Below are 20,177 nucleotides of genomic sequence, written 5' to 3'. Positions count from 1 at the left end.
GCCAAGTATCGAAATACATGAAATAACGGTATCGAACCATTTGGGGGTGCACAGTATAGAAACAGTATCGAAGTTTCAATGCATCGTGCATCCCTAGTTGGAAACAGAAAAAACGAGCAAGCATAAGGTTCTGAGCGACTTGACAAGTGCTAAATAGTGATGGCTAGACGACTCCATCAGAGTAACTCCAAAAACGGCAGATCTTGTGGTAATATGCAGTGGTTAGTACCTAGCAAAAGTGTCCAAGGAAGGACAACTGGTGAACTGGTGACAGGTTCATGGACGCCCAAGGCTCATTGATATGTGTGGGGAGCAAAGGTAAGCCTGTCTGGTACGTTCCCACAGAAGAGCGATTGTAGAACAAATTGCTGAAAAAGTTAATGCTGGTTATAAAATAAAGGTGTCAGAACACCATGCATTGCAGCTTACTGTATCTGGAGCTGAGTAGCCGCAGACCAGTCAAAGTGCCCATGCTGCCCCTGCCCAGCGCCGAAAGCAGCTACAATGGGAACGTGAGCATCACAACTGGACCATGGGGCAATGGAAGGAGGTGGCCTGGTCTGATGAATCAAGTTCTATTTTACATCATGTGGACAGTCAATTAAGTCACGTCGCTTACCTGGGGAAGAGATGGACCAGCATGCACTATGGAAAGGCAGCCAGCTGACAAAGGCAGTGTGTTGCGCTGGGCAATGTTCTGATGGAAAACCTTGGATCCTGGCATTATGTGGATGTTGTTTTGACAAATACCACCTACCTAAACATTGTTGCAGAGTACACCCCTTTATTGCAATCGCTATCCCCTATGGCAATGGCCATTTTCAGCAGGGTAATTTGCCCTGCCACACTGCAAAAATTAAAGGTGGCGACTTGGTTTCCAAATTCTATCTAATCGAGCATCTGCTGGAAAGTCCAATCCATGGAGGCCCTACTTTAGAACTTACAAGATTTTCTGCTAAAGTCTTGATGCCAGATACCACAGGACACCTTCAGAGGTCCTGTGGAGTCCACGCCTCAATAGGTCAGAGCGACTTTGACAGCACATGGGGGGACCAATAAAACATTAGGCTGGTGATTTTTTATTTTCACACACACACACACACACACACACACACACACACACACACACACACACACACACACCTGTGCAAAAGTTCTAGGCAGTTGTGAAAAAAGGGCTGCAAAGTAGGGTTGCTTTAAAAAACAGAAGTTTTAATAGTTTTTGTTGATCACTTAAAATGCAAATTGAATGAACAGAAGAGAAATCTAAATTGAATCCATATTTGGTGTGACCACCCTTTGCCTTCAAAACAGCATCAATTCTTTTAGGTACACTTGCACACAGTTTTTGAAGGAACTCGGCAGGGAGGTTGTTGCAAACATCTTGGGAGAACTAACCACAGATCTTCTGTGTATGTAGACTTCCTCAAATCCATCTGTCTCTTCATGTAATCCCAGACAGACTCTATGTTGAACTCAGGGCTCTGTGGGGGCCAGATTACTTCCAGTGCTCCTTTTTCTTCTTTCCGCTGAAGACCGTTCTTAACATTGGCTCTATGTTTGTTGTCGTTGTCCTGTTGCAGATCAAATTTGAAGCCAATCGGATGCATCCCTGATGGTATTGCATGATGGATAAGAATCTGCCTGTATATTTCAGCATCGAAGCCACCATTAATCCCGACCAAATCCCAAACTCCGTTTGCGGAAATCCAGCCCCGAACTTGCAGGGAACCTCTTTCATGCTTCCCTGTTCCCTGTAGAAACTAATTAATGTACCGCCCTTCAGCCCTTCCATGAACAAACTGCGTTTTGATATAGCCAAATATTTTAAATTTGGACTCGTCACTCCAAAGCACCTGCTGCCATTTTTCTGCAACCAAATTCCTATGTTTTTGTGCACAGTTGAGTCTCTTGGCCTTGTTTCCACGTCAAAGGTATGGCTTTTTGGCTGCAATTTCTCCATGAAGACGACTTCTGGCCAGAATCCTAAGGGTATGTTCACACACTTAACCAAAAACATCTGAAAATATGAAGCTGTTTTCAAGGGAAAACAGCTCCTGGTTTTTAGACTTTTTTTTAGCAACTGGTGTTTTTCGCTGCATTTACCATCGTTTTTGGAGCCGTTTATCTATAGAGTCTATGAAAAATGTCCCAAGAAGTGACCAGTTTTTCAAAACGGCCCGTCAGAACAGAACAACGTTTTTCCCATTGAAATAAATGGGCAGATGTTTGGAGGCATTCTGTTCAGATTTCTCAGCCGTTTACGCCCCGAAAAACGGCCGAAAATAAGCCGTGTGAACATACCCTAACAGTACATGGATGTACCTGGGTCCCACTAGTTTCTGCCAGTTCTGAGCTGATGGTACTGCTAGACTTCTTCCGATTTCGAAGGGAAGAGAGTCTTTGATCTGGTGCACAGAGTTTCCGTGGTCGACCTCTGTGTCTACGGTCCCCAAACGTTGCCCATTTCTTTGTGCTTCTTTAAAAGAGCTTGAACAGCACATCTTGAAACCCTAGTCTGCTTTGAAATCTCTGCCTGGGAGAGAACTTGCTGATGCAGTACAACTACTTTGTGTCTTGTTGCTGTGCTCAGTCTTGCCATGGTGGACCTGTGGCATGAAACGGTCTTTCACAACCTCACCTCTGTAGCAGAGTTTGGCTTTTCCTCACCCAGTTTTAAGCCTACTACACAGCAGTTTGTTACAATTAGTGTGTTTCAACTTACATATGAAAATGATTAACATTATCTCCGGATTGGTATAATTGGTTAATCATACACCTGACTATAATCCTACAAAATCCAACCAAGTGTACCTTAAAGAATTGATGCTGTTTTGATGGCAAAGGGAGGTCACACTAAATATTGATTTGATTTAGATTTCTCTTCTGTTCATTCACGTTGTATTTGGTCAATTGATTAAAAAAAAAAAGCTGACTTCCGGTTCCGGCGCTGGGGATACAGGACGCGAGTGACTGAGCTCCCGCTCCCGTCCAGCCTGTTTGCTCGCAATAGTCGCTTCGGCGACGACAATCAGCGGTGAAGTCACCAGCCCTGCACACGGAAACATCACCGGTGGTGCCTGTATGGACAGGTACCTCCTCAGAAGCGCGCAGAAGCCAGCCATGGAAGACTCAGCCGCGGCCGTGGTAAAGGGAGGTAAGATGGCGGCGCTTCCCGCCACTCCGACCCTGCTATACACACAGGAAGATGAGCTGCAGCACCATCAGTCCCAGCTTTCAAGCCCGACAGAACACATAATGTCCGCTCTTCCTGCAGCCATTGATTATGTAGCCCTGGCCCGTGAAGTAGCCAAACAGATAGCGCCAGAACTGCAAAAGGCGCTGGAAAAAACGGTGCAAGATTCCCTAAACCGCGTGCATGCGGAGCTGGCACAAGTCACTATCAGAGCTGATGAGTTAGAACAGCGTATGACGCTGCTGGAGGATGAAAATGAGCATCTGCAATCCAAACTTAGAGGGGTGCTGTCTGTTACTACGCAGTTGGGGGACAAGGTGGAGGATCTGGAAAACCGCTCCAGGAGGAGCAACTTGCGACAGGTGGGGCTGAAAGAAGCGGTGATATCTTCTGATTTGCAGCGAGTGTGTGAGAGGACATTGCCAGAGGCTTTAGGTCTTCCCCGTCCCTGCCGGGTGGAGAGGGCGCACAGAGTGGGGCCGGACCCCAGAAACCTCCCAGCAACAGACGACCACAGTTCGCTACGTCCCAGACAAGTAATCTTTAAGTTGTTGGACTACAATGACAAGGTGGCACTCATGAAAGCATTCCGCAGCAGATCGCGTCCTTTGGAAATAATGGGCATGAAAGTGCTACTTTTTGAGGATTTCTCAGCAGAGGTTGCAAAACGAAGGCGGGCTTTCAGCAAGATCTGCACCGCGCTGTTCCAAGCGAAAATACGCTTTAACCTGCAGTACCCAGCCATCTTGCGGGTGTTTCAAGAGAACGGGCGGAACAAGGTTTTCACCACGCCACAGGAAGCGGAGGACGCACTTACGGAGCTTTGTAGGCACAGACCCCAGCAAGAGGAGCGTCACAGTCCAGTACACAGTCCAAATCGCAAGTCGAGAGAAGCCAAACGGAACCGACTAAATATGGAGCGAACCTGGGCAGAAGCTTTAATGCCCACACCTGGAAGATCCCGGGGGGGGGGGGTCGAGCCGGAAATGGAGGGGACTCTCCGAAACTGCAGAGGCGAACGCGGGACCGCACCCGATCCACGTCTCCTGATTGACGGATGAAGTCCTTTTCAGCACATTTTATTTAAGCTGATGTGAGGATGATTTTGTGGACGCTGTAGACCAATTGCAGATTCCGACCGGTTACAGATAAGTTTACAGATAATTTGAAAGTTTTGAGGGAGATATTTGGCGGTCTTATACGGTACTCTGTACCGGTCAACAGTTGACCTATTGTTAGAATGATACAATGTTACAAGGTTGAAATGTATGCATGCTGGTATTTCCCTGCATTTTCACTACAGGGGATTAGTGAGGGAGTTAGATCAGGCTCTGAGATTTTTCCTTGTGGGCGGGATCGACCGGGAATGATACAATGCCTCCCACACGCAAGGGATTAGTTATATCTGCCACAGATGGCGGACTGGGGGAAATTGTGGCAGGAGATCTGGGAAAAGGAGGTAGGGAAACCTTGAGGCGAAGCAAGATTCATGTGGATATGTGAGGATATAATCCAAACGGACTCTAGGCTGTTAAATTGACGATATGGGAATGTATAAAAGTGTGCACAGGCGAAAAAGAGGTAATGAGGTGGCAAGGGCAGGTGCTACTTCCTCATGGAAGGAGCCATATATGCAGGCTGGGGGGGAGGGGGAGGGAGGGGCGTGTTTTGACATAACAGAAAAAAGTGAAGTCACGTACACCAGTGGGTATTAAGGGGTTGCTAACCCTTGCCGTAAGTGATTTTATGGTTTTGTTAGATAAGGGCCGGTTGGCCTTGACATGGAGTTTGGTTCTGGCTTATAAGCTGGGTTTTGGTTATGTTGTTAATGTTTATACATGGCTCTTGGAAAAGGACGGATCTGACTCCCCGAACTTAGCACGACTTTTAGGCACTTTAGCTCATCTTATACACGGCCCAATAACATGAAAATAGTCTCTTGGAACGTTAAAGGGCTGAGATCCCCACAGAAACGGACCAAACTTTTGCGACACATGAAACGATTGCACCCAGATGTGGCCCTATTGCAGGAAACTCACCTTACCGAGCCGGAGTTTAAGTATTTGCAAAAATTATGGGTGGGTCAGGTTTTTGGCTCGTCGGCAAGGGAGGGTAAGGCGGGAGTTATAATTTTGGTACATAAAAATTTTGCGTTTACGCTGGTGTCCCAGGAGCGGGATGACGAGGGTCGTTGGATGCATCTGGTGATGGAGCATGCAGGGGAAACCATCAGTATTCATAATGTGTATGGCCCAAATACGGTTAACACTGGTTTTTTTGGTCATTTGGAAACCCAACTCCAGCAGGATCGCACTAGGTTTTTGATTCTAGGGGGAGAACTTAACACTGTAAGGTCGTCAAAGGAGGATAGGAGCGCAGAGACTAGTTCGCAGAGAAATAGAGATAGGATCTTGCCCGACTTTTTAAGACACACGGCCCTAATAGATGCGTGGAGGAGTCTACACCCAGATGCGCGGGAATATACACATTTCTCCCATGTCCATCAGTCATGGTCGCGTATTGATTACTTGCTAGTTAGTGACGCATTATCGCGTCGTTTACGTGAAGCGGCAATTGCAGATCTAGTTATTTCGGACAATGCTCCGGTTACCAATACCTTGGCCGACACAGTAGCTAGAGGAACGGATTTTATTTGGAGGTTTCCCGCCTTTCTGGCAAAGGATGAGGGCTTTATACAGAAGCTTAAGGGGTGGTGGATGGAATTTGATGGGGATAATGTATCGCATCGCTCGGAACCGTCATTGTATTGGCGTACAGCCAAAGCGGTAATACGAGGGAAAATTATGCAATATATGTCTAATCTTAAACGTAAGACGACCGAAGGATACAAGGCAGCGAGCGACAGATTACGGTGTGCATACACAAAATTCCTACATTCTCCATCACTGCCATTGTGGGAGGAATGGAGGGAAGCCAAGCGACAGTTTGATCAATGGTTAGACAAAAGAGAGAGTATTTACCGGTCCCAATTTGATTCCGATTTAATGCGTTTCGGCAATAAAGCGGGCAAATTATTAGCACGATTAGCAAAGGGGAGGTATGCACCGTCACACATTTCAACACTTAACGAATCAAATGGAACTCCTACCTCAGACCCAAAAAAAATCAACACCATATTAAGTAGATACTACCAAGCCCTTTACTCAGAAACACCCATAGATCTCCAAAGGGGGAGGGAATTTTTGGAGAAGGTAAAGCTGCCAGGGCTCACCCAGGAGCAGAATGATCACTTGAGCGCAGAGATTACATTAGAGGAAGTTTGGAGCGCCATTAAGACCTTATCTAACGGAAAGGCCCCGGGTCCGGATGGATTCACAGGGGAGTTTTTTAAATCTCTGAGAGAAGACATCAGCCCTACCTTGGTGGCATATTATAATATTTTACTAGGAACGGGGGCTTTACCAGCAGAGGCCAAGGTAGCGCATATAAAGGTGTTACCCAAGAAGGGGAAGAATCCTCTTGACCCGGGGTCGTACCGTCCCATTTCACTGATAGACCAAGATCAGAAATTGCTCACAAAAATTTTGGCCAATCGGCTGGCTATGTATCTACCCATACTGGTGGGAAAATCACAAGTAGGATTTGTAAAGGGCAGGGCAGCAGTGACGAATCTACGCAAAGTGTTGACGGTGCTAGAAACAGTCAGGCACGATCCCCAGCCAGGTACCAGGCCGGCACTTTTAGCGCTAGACGCAGAGAAAGCCTTTGATAACATACAATGGGAATTGCTGGGGATGGTGCTAGACAAAATGAACATTCAGGGAGACTTCCGGGTCTTCCTGAAGGGAGTCTACAATAGCCGGCAGGCACGTGTTCACTCCTCAGGGTTCCCATCAGATCCCTTCCAATTACATAAAGGAACACGACAGTGTTGTACCCTGTCGCCCCTGTTATTCAATCTTGCATTGGAACCTATGGCTAGATTCCTGGAGGAATCGGATATGTTCAGAGGCATTCAAGTAGGGTCTTGTGCAGTGAAGTTAACCCTGTTCGCTGATGATGTTATACTTTTTATGTCAAATCCTCAAAAGCATTTAGGGACGATTTTTCAATTTTTGCAGGAATTTGGGCAATGCTCGGGATATAAAGTCAACATAGCTAAGAGCGAACTGCTGGAGTTGGGCAGGCCATTGCCTAAGACCTTTTGGCAATCCTTGGGTTGCGGGATATCACCGGTTGAGCACTACATTACTTATCTGGGTATCAGAATAGGGAGGGTACCAGACACTCTGTATGGCCTAAATTATCCCCCGTTAATTAAAAAAATACAAGCGGAACTCACTAGATGGGGCCAATTGCCGTTGTCCCTCCTGGGAAGATACAATCTGATTAAGATGGTTAGTTTCCCCAGATTGCTATACCCTTTTCAAACACTTCCTCTCTTATTGAAGCATGTGGATGTCTCTAAACTGACGGCTTCATTCACTAAATTTATATGGGCAGGAAAAAGGCCGCGCATAGCACTTACCAAGCTCATGATGGGTAAACAAGAAGGGGGTGTGAACTTTCCGAATGTCAGGGGTTATAACGTGGTCTGTCTTTTTCGCCATGTAGTAGATTGGCTTCATGAAACAAGCAATTATTCCAACTTAGATCTGGAGGGGGAGTATGCCTCGCACTGGAACCTGAAAGCTTTGTTACATTGTAGAGTTGCTTCTCTTCCGTGCCGTCTCAAAACCTCCATTGTATTGAGAGATACAGTCCTAGCTTGGAAAGTGGTACGTAAGCAGTTTGTGTTACCTCACCTGTTATCTAAATATATGCCGTTGAGCGGACACCCGGAATTTTTACCGGGAATGGACAAGGGGGACGGAATTGCCTCATGGGGGAGGGTAGGCATTGGCAACGCTGGGGATCTTATGCACACAGAGGAAAAGAGGTGGTTAACTGGGGAGGAAATCATCACTAAACTCAGACCCATAGCAGGTAGGGTCAATTTTTTGCAAGTACTCCAGGTACGAACATATTGCACCTCCAGGCTCAGGGATTTGAGTAAGGAAGCTACCTCGCACACTTTGGATGAGGTCATAGATCCAACAACTGGGCGGGCGACCATTTCAGGGCTGTATAGAGCATTGAGAGATGGTTTTGTTCGTCCGCAATTAAGGATTAGTTTTAAAATCTGGGAACGGTGGACTCAGGATCCAGGTATAGGAGAGACCATACTAGGGGGTTGGGAGATGGTACGGAAGAGTGTTATAAATGAGAGCTGGAGGGAAACCTATTTTAAGTTGATGCATGCAGCTATATATGGCTTTAATATTTTGCCTTCACAATCTTTCCCTGACCGCATTACAAGTTGTCCCAAGTGCAATACACCACTGACGAATTTGTGGCATGGAGTGTGGGGGTGTGTACATACGGAACGATTTTGGGGGATGGTACAGAAATATATTGAGGACCATTGGAAAACGAATCTCCCAATGACGCCTCAAGCGCTACTATTCCATCAGGAGTGAGATCACCTCCCGTGCTGGTGCACACGATTTTACTGGTAGCCTTGAGATGCCTCCTGAGTAAATGGTTAGAGACAGATACGCCGGCGTTAGAATTGATTGTGTCACGGCTGAAACAGTTATTGGTTCTTGAGAGGGTGGAGGTGGAAAGGCGGAAGGAAACGGGAACCAAGAAGCTATTTGATAAGTGGCAAATATTCATAGAATCACAATGTACAGCAGCCGAAATAGCGGAAATTGTTAAGCCTTTTCAGTACACAAAGTGGTACTGCACACAGCTCTTGGCAGGCACTTTAGGGGGGTTGCAACTTTGAACCAGCCGGGAGATAAAGGATGAGTAGAAACTTATTGATGACCTAGGTCGTGTCGGGGTTGGGGGAAGTCATGCTTTCGGTCCATTTGAAGATCGACAATTATGCCATGTTTATATGTTTATATGTTGTGTTGAATTTAATTCAAAGTTAATTCCATGACAGTTGAGTGCTGCGCACTCATGATGTAACTTTTACGTGAAATGTTTGTAAGAAAATGTTTGTAAAAAAAAAAAAAAAAAAAAAGCTATTAACACTTGAAAATATGCTTACCTTTGCAGCATTTTTCCCACAACTGGCTAAAACTTTTGCACCGTACTGTATGTATACACAGTCGAGTCACATTATTGCGACGACCTCCTACTTTCGCCATTGGCAATACGTAGACCATGAATGAAGTGATGCGTCGTGGGCCGGCTTGGTGGGTACATAAGGTGCGCAATAGGCTGCCTGAACACATATCAGGCTGGGACAAGGGAGGTAGTATTTCTCAAGCAGCCTAGTTTGTAAACTGTTCGCATGTTGCTGTGGTGAAAGTGTATCGTGAGCGGACAAATAGTACCATTGGGAATAACCGACGTGGAAACTATGGAGCACCACGTGATATAAATGGGAGATGAACGTCGGCAACAAAGGCGCGCTAGGACCGAACGACATGCTACTGTGGAGCAGCTCACCATGAAAATCAACCAGGAAGCTATCAGATGTGTGTCTAAAACAGTTCAGCGAACCCTACTGCGTATGGGGCTCCAAAGCAGATGGATGGTCACTGCTCCTATGCTAACAAAGGTGCATCGGAAAAAAAAGGTTTCAATTTGCATGGCAGTATCGGAATTGGACCATCGATGATTGGACTTCTCTGATGAGCCACGTTTTCTGCTTCATTGAACTGATGGACGTTGGCATGTCAGGCGAGAAACATCAGAGAACATACACCCTGCAACCATTGCTGGAAAAACACAAGCTGGCGACGGCAACATTATGGTCTGGGGAACTTTATCGTGGCATTCTCTGGGACAATTCATCCATGTGGAAGGCACTCTAAACCGATTTGGGTTTGAGTCCATCGTTGCAAGTCACGCCCACCGATAAATGCGGCTTATCTTCCTTGGGCCAGATTAAAAATAGTAGTCAGTACACAGCTGCCATTATTTAAAGTTATTCTGAGTAATCCCATATAAAGTTCAGGTGTTCTATTAGGATTTTCCTGATATTTTCTTTGTTGCACGTGACAGCAAAAGCCATGGTCTGCAAAGAGCTTACAACACATCAAAGGGATCTGATTGTTGAAAGGCATCAGTCAGCAGAAGGGTACCAATGAATTTCCAAGGCATTAGATATACCATGGAACAGAGTGAAAACGGTCATCAAGAAGTGGATTACATTTGGCACAACAGTGACATTAACAAGAACTGGACGTCCCTCAAAACTTGATGAGAAGACAAGACGAAAATTGGTCAAGGAGGCTACCAAGAGGCCTACAGCAACAGTAAAGGAGCTACAGGAATCTATCAGGTACTGGTAGTGTAGTGCATGTGACAACAATCTCCCGTTTCTTCATATGTCTGGGCTGTGGAGTAGGGTGGCAAGACGGAAGCCTTTTATAACAAAGAAAAACATCCAAGCCCGGCTATGTTTTGCAAAGACCTACATCAAGTCTGCCAAAAGCATGTGGGAAAACGTGTTATAGTCTGATGAGACCAAGGTTGAGCTTTTTGGCCATAATCCCAAAATGTATGTTTGTTACAAAGCCAACACGGCACATCACCAAACAAACACCATACCGACAGTGAAGCATGGTGGAGACAGCATTCTGCTTTGGGGCTGTTTTTCCTGCAGATGGAACTGAGGCTTTAGTCAAGGTGGAGGGAATTATGAACAGTTCCAAATATCAGGCAATATTGGCACAAAACCTGCAGGCCTCTGCTAAAAAGCTGAAGAGGAATTTCACCTTTCAGCACGACATCATCCCAAAGCATACCTCCAAATCAACAAAAGAATGGCTTCACCAGAAGATCATCAAAGTTTTGGAATGGCCCAGCCAGAGCCCATTGAAAATCTGTGGGGTGACCTGAAGAGGGTTCTACACAGGAGATGCCCTCGCAATCTGACAGATTTGGAGTGCTTTTGCAAGGAAGAGTGGGAAACAATTGCCAAGTCACGATGTGCCGTGCCATGCTGATTGACAGCATTCAGTCTTTGGGTAGCAGTCTAAGTCAAAGGGTATTTCAACAAAGTATTAGATTAAGGGTGTGCCTATTTGGAGGGAGGAGCATGTGAGTGTGTGACGTCACGCAACATGGGTGCTGCTCCGTCCGGTCCAGCTAATTACGTGGGATGGTATCCCTGATGCTCCTGCCCGACCGCTTTGGGCCGGAGTTCTGCGTTTCTCGACCGCTTTGGGCCGGAGTTCTGCGTTTCTCTGCTTGGAGAGGTTTTCATGTGACTGCTGGAGGCTGAATTTGACTGAAGGAGCCCAGGTCTAACTGTCCACCTGTCCATTTGAATGCTGAGAATTGGCAAGTAAAGACCCCATCTCCTTGTTGGGGATTTATCGTTGCATGTATCCAGGCGTGTTACAGGCTAGCACTAATGGGCTACGTTGAGGGCAGAGAAACCGTGGTGTGAAATGCAATATGTAATATACATTGTGGATTATGGTGAGCAATGGAGTGATGACTGGGTTCAAGTGAGGCTCCTCATTATACAGAGGGTCTGCCATTTTGACTGGGTGATATAGCATTATGGTCAGCTGGGGCAGTTATATGGCTGGGATCTGAGAGACTATATTCGCCTAGCCTGCCTATCTATCTCACTTATACTGTATTTAGCCTGCTTATACCCTGCTTGTAGCCTTAAAAGATGGTACTCTGTTTGCCTGAATTCCATTGGAGAATTCTGTTAAAGGAGTGATTTTCAGCTGGTGTGACCAGTCCACGGGCAGAGAAAAAAAACAATCAATCTGATTTGTGCTTTGATCTGGACTGTGTTTACCTCTTGGGCGTTCCTTATGTTCTGGACTGTGATTACCTTCTGGACCTTCGGGACGGTGCCTGCGTTTTGGATGGTATCTTTGTACTGGACTGTGCTTATGTTCTGGATTACACTTATGTTTTATCTATATGAAGGAGTAAAGAACTGCTTTAGTCCCTATTCTTTCATATGACCAATTCTGGAGCCCTTGGTTGGCGAAAACAGGGTTAATTTGAATTAAGTGTCAACATACCCTTTTATAGGGTTTTGAGGCATAATAGTTGTCCAAATTTGAAGCTATATGTATATGTTTATGTCTTGAAATAAGCAGTGTTTGATAAAGAAAAAGAAACAGAGAAGATATTGTCATGGCTAATAGAAAAACTAAACGCAATATGAAGGGTAGACGGTCAGATGCTTCACTCCCCTTCAGAAAAACTTAGAGCAGAGAAGACAGAAAGAGGTAAAATGGAGAAATATTTTAATAGACTAGGGGTTCCAGCAAAATCTTTAGAGCATGAGGATTATGAGGAGTGAGAGGATGGGCAGGGATGAAGGAAGGAGATATATGGAGGGGAAAGGATGCAGAAGGAAAACCCATCCCTAAAAGATATTTCAGGGAAAATATTGTAAAGTTTTGAGGCAGTGAATGGCATAAGGTCACAATTGGGGGAAATTAAAAGTAATTTTTCCCCTAATAAAAATAGATATGAATGGGTTCAGAAAAAGGTTAGGTGAAATAAAAAGTAGAACTGTTATTATAAAAGGAATATCTCAGGAACTATCAAAAGTTCTAAAAGAGGCCCAAAAATTGAATAAGAAGTTGCTGGACAAAGTACTTGATCTGGAGAACAAATCAAGGAGGAGTAATTTGAGGATAGTAGCACTGCCTGAACGGTTAAATTTGTTTCAGAATGGCTTAAAGAGTTGGTGAGGGAAGAAAATTTGACAGCAGTGTTTCATGTTGAATGGGCCCATCGGGTCCCGTTTAACCCCAGGCAACCAGGGATTCCCCCATAGACACTGCTGGTAAAACTTCTCTCAGCAAAGGATAAATAAACTAGAATCCAAAAAGTGAGAAAGAAAGATAGTAAAATGCATAATGGGGTTAAGGTCATGATATTCCAAGATTATGCTGCGGCTATACAAAAACAGAGGTCAAGTTCTATAGAGGTTAAAAAAAAGGTTGAGCGCTAAAGGAGTAAGCTAAATTATGAATTGTTTATGAAGGCCTCAAAATGGATGGAAAACAGGTTTAAGGATTAATACTGTAATAATAAGGATGGGGTGGAAACTTAAAAAGGATGAGGGTTGGCACCCAGTAGGTTATGCTATGGGTAGAATCTGTTTAATAACAGATGTTTGGGGAGGTTTTTGAGAGGGGGGTGTGGGAGCGGTTCTATGGAATTTCATTTTTTTTTATTTTTTCCTCCCTCCTCCTCTACTGGTTCTTGGCCCTTTCTCCACGTCCTCAAACTAAATTTTCACCTACAATAATGGGGATAAGTGATCTAAAAAACAAACAAAACTCTTTTCCTGAAATGGTAGGGGATTGGCTGATAAAAGTAAAAAGATTGACTATAGTTAGGTTGATTCAAAATTGTCTGCCTGCAGTGGTTTGCCTACAAGAGACCCACCTAACTAAGGAAACAATACATTCTATTGCAAAAAGATGGATTGGACTGAATTACCATTCATGTTACAGTAGATATGCTAGAGGGGTCTCTGTACGAATACATAAAAAATACCTCTGAAGGTTATGTCAGTTATAGATTATGATGAAGGAAGGTATGTCTTTTTATATGGATCATTGGCGATTAAGAGATGGGTGATAGCGGTGGTTTAGATACCACCCCCTTTTAATTCGGAGGTGCTATATTAGATAAGTGGAAAAGGAAGGATCCTACAAGGCGCTGCTGCGTGGCTGTTGGAAGATATTGACGGTGGTAGACAAAGTAATATGAAAAAGTGTCTTTTTATTGTAAAACAATGGTGGCTACGCGTTTCAACGCTGTACTAGTGTCTTCCTCAGGCCATTGAAACGCGTAGCCACTATTGTTTTACAATAAACAGACACTTTTTCATATTACTTTGTCTACCACCGTCAATATCTTCCAACAGCCACGCAGCAGCGCATTGTTGGATCCTCCCTTTTCCACTTATCCTTCCTTATCGCAACAAGCGGTGACCGCACGGTTTACCGGTTTGGATCCCGGCAGCAGAATTTGTGGATTTTCATATCACTTTATCCAAGAACTACCTGGGTGAGCATGTTATACTAGCACTGACATTTCACCTAAACCCAATTGACCTGCACTATGTGGCGCCGTGCTTTTTGTTTTTATTTCTATATAAACTTCTAGACTTCCTGGTGGATAAGGAAGAGGTAATATTGCTGATTATCGGGGACTTCAATAATAATCTGAAGGCGCGAATGGATGGAAAAGAAGGGGGAGTTCTTAGTAGGGAATAGGAAGTTCCAGACACTTATGGAAAAATTTGGGTGGTGGGATATTTGGAGGGAGGGACACCCAGGGGAATTGGTGATCTTTGATTCTGCCCATTGCAGTGAGGTGTCGGCTGTATAACACTAAGCCGTCACCCCCTGAGTATGGAGCGAGCTCAGCCCCTGAGCCGCTCCATACTACACTTAACGGCTACCACATACCAGCACGTGGCATGTTGTTAAGGGGTTAAAGGAGGGAAAAGATCCAAAAGATTCTTATAGACCAATCTCCTTAATGAATACGGATGCTAAGCTCTTGGCTATAGCTTTGGTAACAAGGTTAAAAAGTGGTGCTGGGGGATTTAATCCAAAACATCAGACTGGTTTTATGATGGGCAGATCTACAATGGATAATTTATCTAGATTATATCAGAATATCCAACTCGTACCAGATAACCAGGGGGACAAGCGTAAAAACATATATATTTGGACGCAGCCAAGGCCTTTGACTCTAGAGTGGGAATTTATGTGGGATGCTTTGAGGTTCATGGGAATAGACCTGACATTTTTGTAGTGGATAAAACGGTTATATAATGCACCAATGACAAGATTAATTATAAATGGGATAGTAACGGACTCATTCAAGGTTGCTAGAGGAACTAGACAGGGTTGTCACCTGTCACCTCTACTCTTTGATTTAGTGGTGGAGCCCTTGGCAAATTATATAAGAAAATGTCTAGAAATAGTGGGTTTTAAATTCGGAAGTGAGGAAGAAAAAAATAGCATTGTTTGCAGATGATGTTCTATTAGTTATGGGTCCCCATGCTTCTATTGAGATAGTTTCTAAGGTGTTTGATGAATTCGGCAGAATATCAGGTATTGGGATTAATTTGGGAAAATCATCTAAGTTACTGACTGGTGAACATATTCTGGGGGGGGGGGGGCAGTTAAAACGACTAAAGAAAAATGACCACTTCAAGTACTTGGGAATAAATATCTCCAGCTATATTAAAGAGTTTAATAAATTAAATGTAGCACCAGTGCTGAAATATGTAAGGGAGAAGGTTCAGATATGGAAGAAATTAGATATAGGGTTGGCGGAAAGGGCTGCCCTGATCGAAAAGATCTTATTACCAAAAATGTTGTACCTCTTGATGAATAGTCCGATCTGGTTAACAGAGGGGATATATAAAAAAAATAGAAAAGCTTTTTTTTCTGACTTGGTTTGGAGAGGGAAACGTCCTAGAATTAAACTTGAACAGTTAAAGAATCCAGTTGATTATGGTGGTTTGGCTATACCGGCAATGAGGGAGTATTTTTTGGCTGCCCAAGTTAAAAAGATTCTGGATTTGAAGATGGAATGTATTCTGGTTCAGACTCTGGGTTATAGATGTCCAGGTTGGAGGAATTACAATATTTTGGAATCAGGAATGGGGAGAAGGCATAGAGAGGAACTTTCCTCCTTACAACTACATATATACTATGGTATGGAAGGTTGCAGCTAAAAAAAATGAAATGCTGATGGATACTTTAGAACCCCACCATTATGGGGGAATTTAAATCTTGAAGATGAATATTTTAATACGGCGTATAAATTCTGGAAGCAAAGAGGAATAAATAAGTTAGGGCAGATTCTAAAAGAGGGAGGTTTAAAACCATTTCAAGATCTAGTTGTGGAATATGGACTGGGGGAGAAAGATAAAATATGGTATCTGCAGCTTAGACATGCACTGGGTTATAAATGGAGGGAATAGAGTAAGGAGTTGGAAGAGAACCCATTTCGAAGATTGCTGATGGAAATAGAGAAATGTTGTAGGAAATGGAGACTTTCAATGATATATAAAATGAATGATGAAAGGAGTCGGTCCAATCCAATACCGGCTCAGGGAAGATGTATTCAGGATATGGGGGAAATAAATTACTCCTAATGGAAGAGAATCCTGGGGAACATCCCCAAAGTCTCCTATGGACCACAGCTTCGGGTCACCCAACACTTTATGGTTAACAGGGCGCAGTATTCTCCTTCTAGGTTAGCAAAGATGTATAGGGAGCGTGAAATAAAATGCCCTAAATGTGTAGGAGAGGAAGCTGATCTAATACACATGCTCTGGCTGTGCCCCCAGGTTAGGAGTTTTTAGGAGGATGTCCTGAAGGATATATTGGAGCGACACGGGCTTGAAGTTCCATGGGATCCCATTTAGTGTGTATTGGGTTTTGATGGATTCAAGACTACAGGAGAAACTAAGACGGAGGTTCTATTAAAACTCCTATATTGGACGCGCAAAACAATTATGTTTAAATGGATTAAGCAAAAACCACCCTCAGAGAGGTGTTGGAAGCAGCATGTAAAGAAGTTGCTTCAATATAAAAAAAAAAAATCTATTACATAGAGAAGGTTGAGTTTGAGGAGTTGTGGAGAAAATGGCTAGAATAACGGAGTTAAATATGATCCTTTTATAGAGCGGGATAGATATGGAGAAGAAAAATTAATTATATCTACTTTTTTTGGGGGGGGGGATCGGGGTATGATAAAAGCGTTATTCCATATGATTATTCGAAGGTGTGGGGTGGTGATAAGGGAACTCTGTTAAAGATATGAGAGTTCGTGTTAAATATGAGAAATCACAGTGTGCATGCGAGGGTACTTGAGGAGGAGACATACAGAAGGTTTTTTGCTTTCTCGTAGATATAAACTAAATGTAATTTTCCTTGTATATGTATAATCTTTTCTGACATCCAAAAACTTTTGAGAGTAGATAACTTTTTGTACTCTTTGTAGTTATGGCTCTGGATAACTGATGTTACTACTATACCAATTGTGTTGTATTTATCTTTAATAAGAATAAAAAAAAAAAAAAAAGAAGGGTGGGCATATTTATGCAACCACATTATTTTTGTTCTTCATTTTATTTCTCCACCCTAAAAGATTTCAGTTTGTTCTTCAATACAATTGTACAGATTATAGGGGACATTAAAGGCGGAAAAAGTTCTGAAATTATTCATCTTGGACTGATTTTTTTAACTTGACAGTGTGTAGACTTTTTATATCCACTGTATATGCACATACACACTGTATGTTGACTAATGCACGCTTTGCGCTTAAGCATTTAGCCCTATTCTGTCAATTGTGGTACTATTTTAGATTTGATCCCAGCCCTAACCCTATTTAAAATCTTCATAATCTGAAAGTTTTGTCCCTTTCATAACAAAGTATAATAATTAAAAAAAAATTGTTTATCATAGTTCGCAAATACAAATACTGTATTCGCAACACCCAACTGCCTAGAAGCTCAATTCATTATAATAGAAGAATACACAATTACAGCTCTTCTCACCTTCAGTCTCAGATATTGTTTTTGCTCCTTTTAGGCCAATCTCTGCAGATTTTGCCTTATCAGGGTCTTCATGGCCATCATCAGGGGGCTTGTCCTCCTCTTCTTCTTCACCAACATTTTTGTAGTTTGGCCTTTTTTGCATCTTCTTTTTGCCTCTCTGCCGGTTAATCTCAAGTGACTTCTCTAGACTCTCTTGAGGCTTTATGAAACATCTAATGCTGGATTCTACCTACAGAACAATAAAAAAAAAGTTACAAAAAAAAACTGTAAAAGGATGAAGGTGAATAAGTGAAGTCATAATGTACCAATACATATATTGCTTATTCCACAAAACATTGCAGATCTTACATTGGGCAAAAAGCAACACAAATTTGTAAAAGAGAGATCATGCTCATTATTAAATTAAAAAGGAATCCCAGCAGGGATTGTTGCAGTTCTGGGATGGAGCAGCCACCTTGCTCCCTCCCTTTCCAGGGTTAGACAAAGAGTGAACTGGTCAAGGGCGGCGATAAATTCATCTCATCTTATTACAAGAGTGTGGAGATATTAATGTGTCGCCCACATACCACATTCTATGATACTAAGAAATGGCCCAAACATATCCGGGCAGTGGTCAGAAAACACTTATAGACTGACTAATACATAATAATAATTACAGTTTTACGGTGGTTTCCCTTTAATGGGGTTGTATGAGATTAGAAAAAAAAGTTCACCTTTTATAAAAATTAATATAGAAGTAGATATTTAGGCACTGAAGGGGTTATAGAAGAGTTAATAACATGGTAATTCAAAAGTACATTTCAAAGCCCAAATTTTAGATAAGGATTCAATGATTCCCAAATTTAGCAACCATTTTTTAAGAGCTAGATATAGAGGAACTCGCTAAATCGAACGTTTAACAACTTGACCTAACAAATCAAGGGCTTTTAAAGTATTATTACGCTTCATGCCGATGACCGTGTGCGCCGGCCGAGTCCCGTCAGTGATCCGAGGAAAGATAGAACATATCCTATCTTTCCTCAGATCGGAGATTCTGATAATTTTTCACAGGCCCGATTCACCCGCTAAAGTGAATGGGTCCATGAAGATGATCGGGTGCCACATAGTGACATGTCAGAAGTTTTGATTGGTGGGAGTCCAAGCACTGAGACCCCCACCAAAATCAATAAAACAAAGCGGCAGAACTGCTCAGTCGCTTCGTTTCTGTTCCGCTTTTTCCGGAAAGCTGATGCAGCGGTGCACAGGTTCATAGACGTTCTATTGAGTCCGTACACTGCTATATTGATTTGTTGAACGTTTAGTTACCCTTTAAACTTGGCACGCGTGAATACACTAATAGAACATAAGGAGACATAATGAGGCCTCATCATAATCACAAGCTAAAGAAAAAAAAACGACAACTTCACACAGGCATATTTTAGGTACTATGGCGGCCAGTGTTAAAAATCAAGTTAATTTACCACAGACAATACATATAGGACTTTTCTTTACGTGTCATCTCTAGGTCAATGGGTAGTTCCTTTTGAGTAGACCCTCTCATTCTTTACATAGCACACATTAAAACAGGTTTAAAGAGGCTCTGTCACCAGATTTTGCAACCCCTATCTGCTATTGCAGCAGATAGGCGCTGCAATGTAGATTACAGTAACGTTTTTATTTTTAAAAAACGAGCATTTTTGGCCAAGTTATGACCATTTTTGTAGTTATGCAAATGAGGCTTGCAAAAGTCCAAGTGGGTGTGTTTAAAAGTAAAAGTCCAAGTGGGCGTGTATTATGTGCGTACATCAACTTCTGCAGCAGCATCAGCGTACATCAACTTACCTGCTAACGCCGATGCTGCTGCAGAATCAACTGAAGCCTCTGGTGCCGATGTGTCCTCGCTCGTCTGACACGATGCAGGACCTGTGAGTGACGTCACAGCATGATCTGGCAGAAGCTGGGCGTTCTGAAGAGAAGTGGATGATACTTCTCATCAGAACGCCCAGCTAGTAAAAGTATTAAAAACGCCCCGATGTACGCACATAATACACGCCCACTTGGACTTTTACTTTTAAACACACCCACTTGGACTTTTGCAAGCCTCATTTGCATAACTACAAAAATGGTCATAACTTGGCCAAAAATGCTCGTTTTTTAAAAATAAAAACGTTACTGTAATCTACATTGCAGCGCCGATCTGCTGCAATAGGAGATAGGGGTTGCAAAATCTGGTGACAGAGCCTCTTTAACTCAAGTTAGTCAGATGGTGAGAATGATAAAAATTGGACCAAGAGAAAATTAGCAGACAAATGGTACTGTTAAGAGAAATAAGATTCCACACTCTTCTGTAATCTAAAATTAGGTTTAATAGCGTTCATTTATAAGAGGTTCACAGATTATGGTGTAAATGTATTAGTGCGGGAAGTAGCAAAAATAATCAATGCCACCACATATCAGTGT

At 43.1% G+C, this 20,177-nt stretch overlaps 1 protein-coding gene across 12 annotated transcripts in view; it reads right to left on the bottom strand.

The window, feature by feature from the left end:
* The window catches only part of CLEC16A (C-type lectin domain containing 16A), a 327,820-nt gene that overhangs the window by 194,878 nt on the left and 112,765 nt on the right, over positions 1 to 20,177 (bottom strand). For all 12 annotated transcript variants that reach the window (XM_075830097.1, XM_075830102.1, XM_075830099.1 and 9 more), the window contains one exon: positions 17,739 to 17,967. In XM_075830097.1, the coding sequence (XP_075686212.1) occupies positions 17,739 to 17,967 (229 nt within the window). The remainder of the gene's footprint in view (positions 1 to 17,738; positions 17,968 to 20,177) is intronic.

Source organism: Rhinoderma darwinii, chromosome 6 (genome assembly GCF_050947455.1).
Source record: "Rhinoderma darwinii isolate aRhiDar2 chromosome 6, aRhiDar2.hap1, whole genome shotgun sequence".
Taxonomy (NCBI): domain Eukaryota; kingdom Metazoa; phylum Chordata; class Amphibia; order Anura; family Rhinodermatidae; genus Rhinoderma; species Rhinoderma darwinii.
Note: the sequence above shows the minus strand (reverse complement) of the source record. Positions and strands in the feature narration are given on the sequence as shown.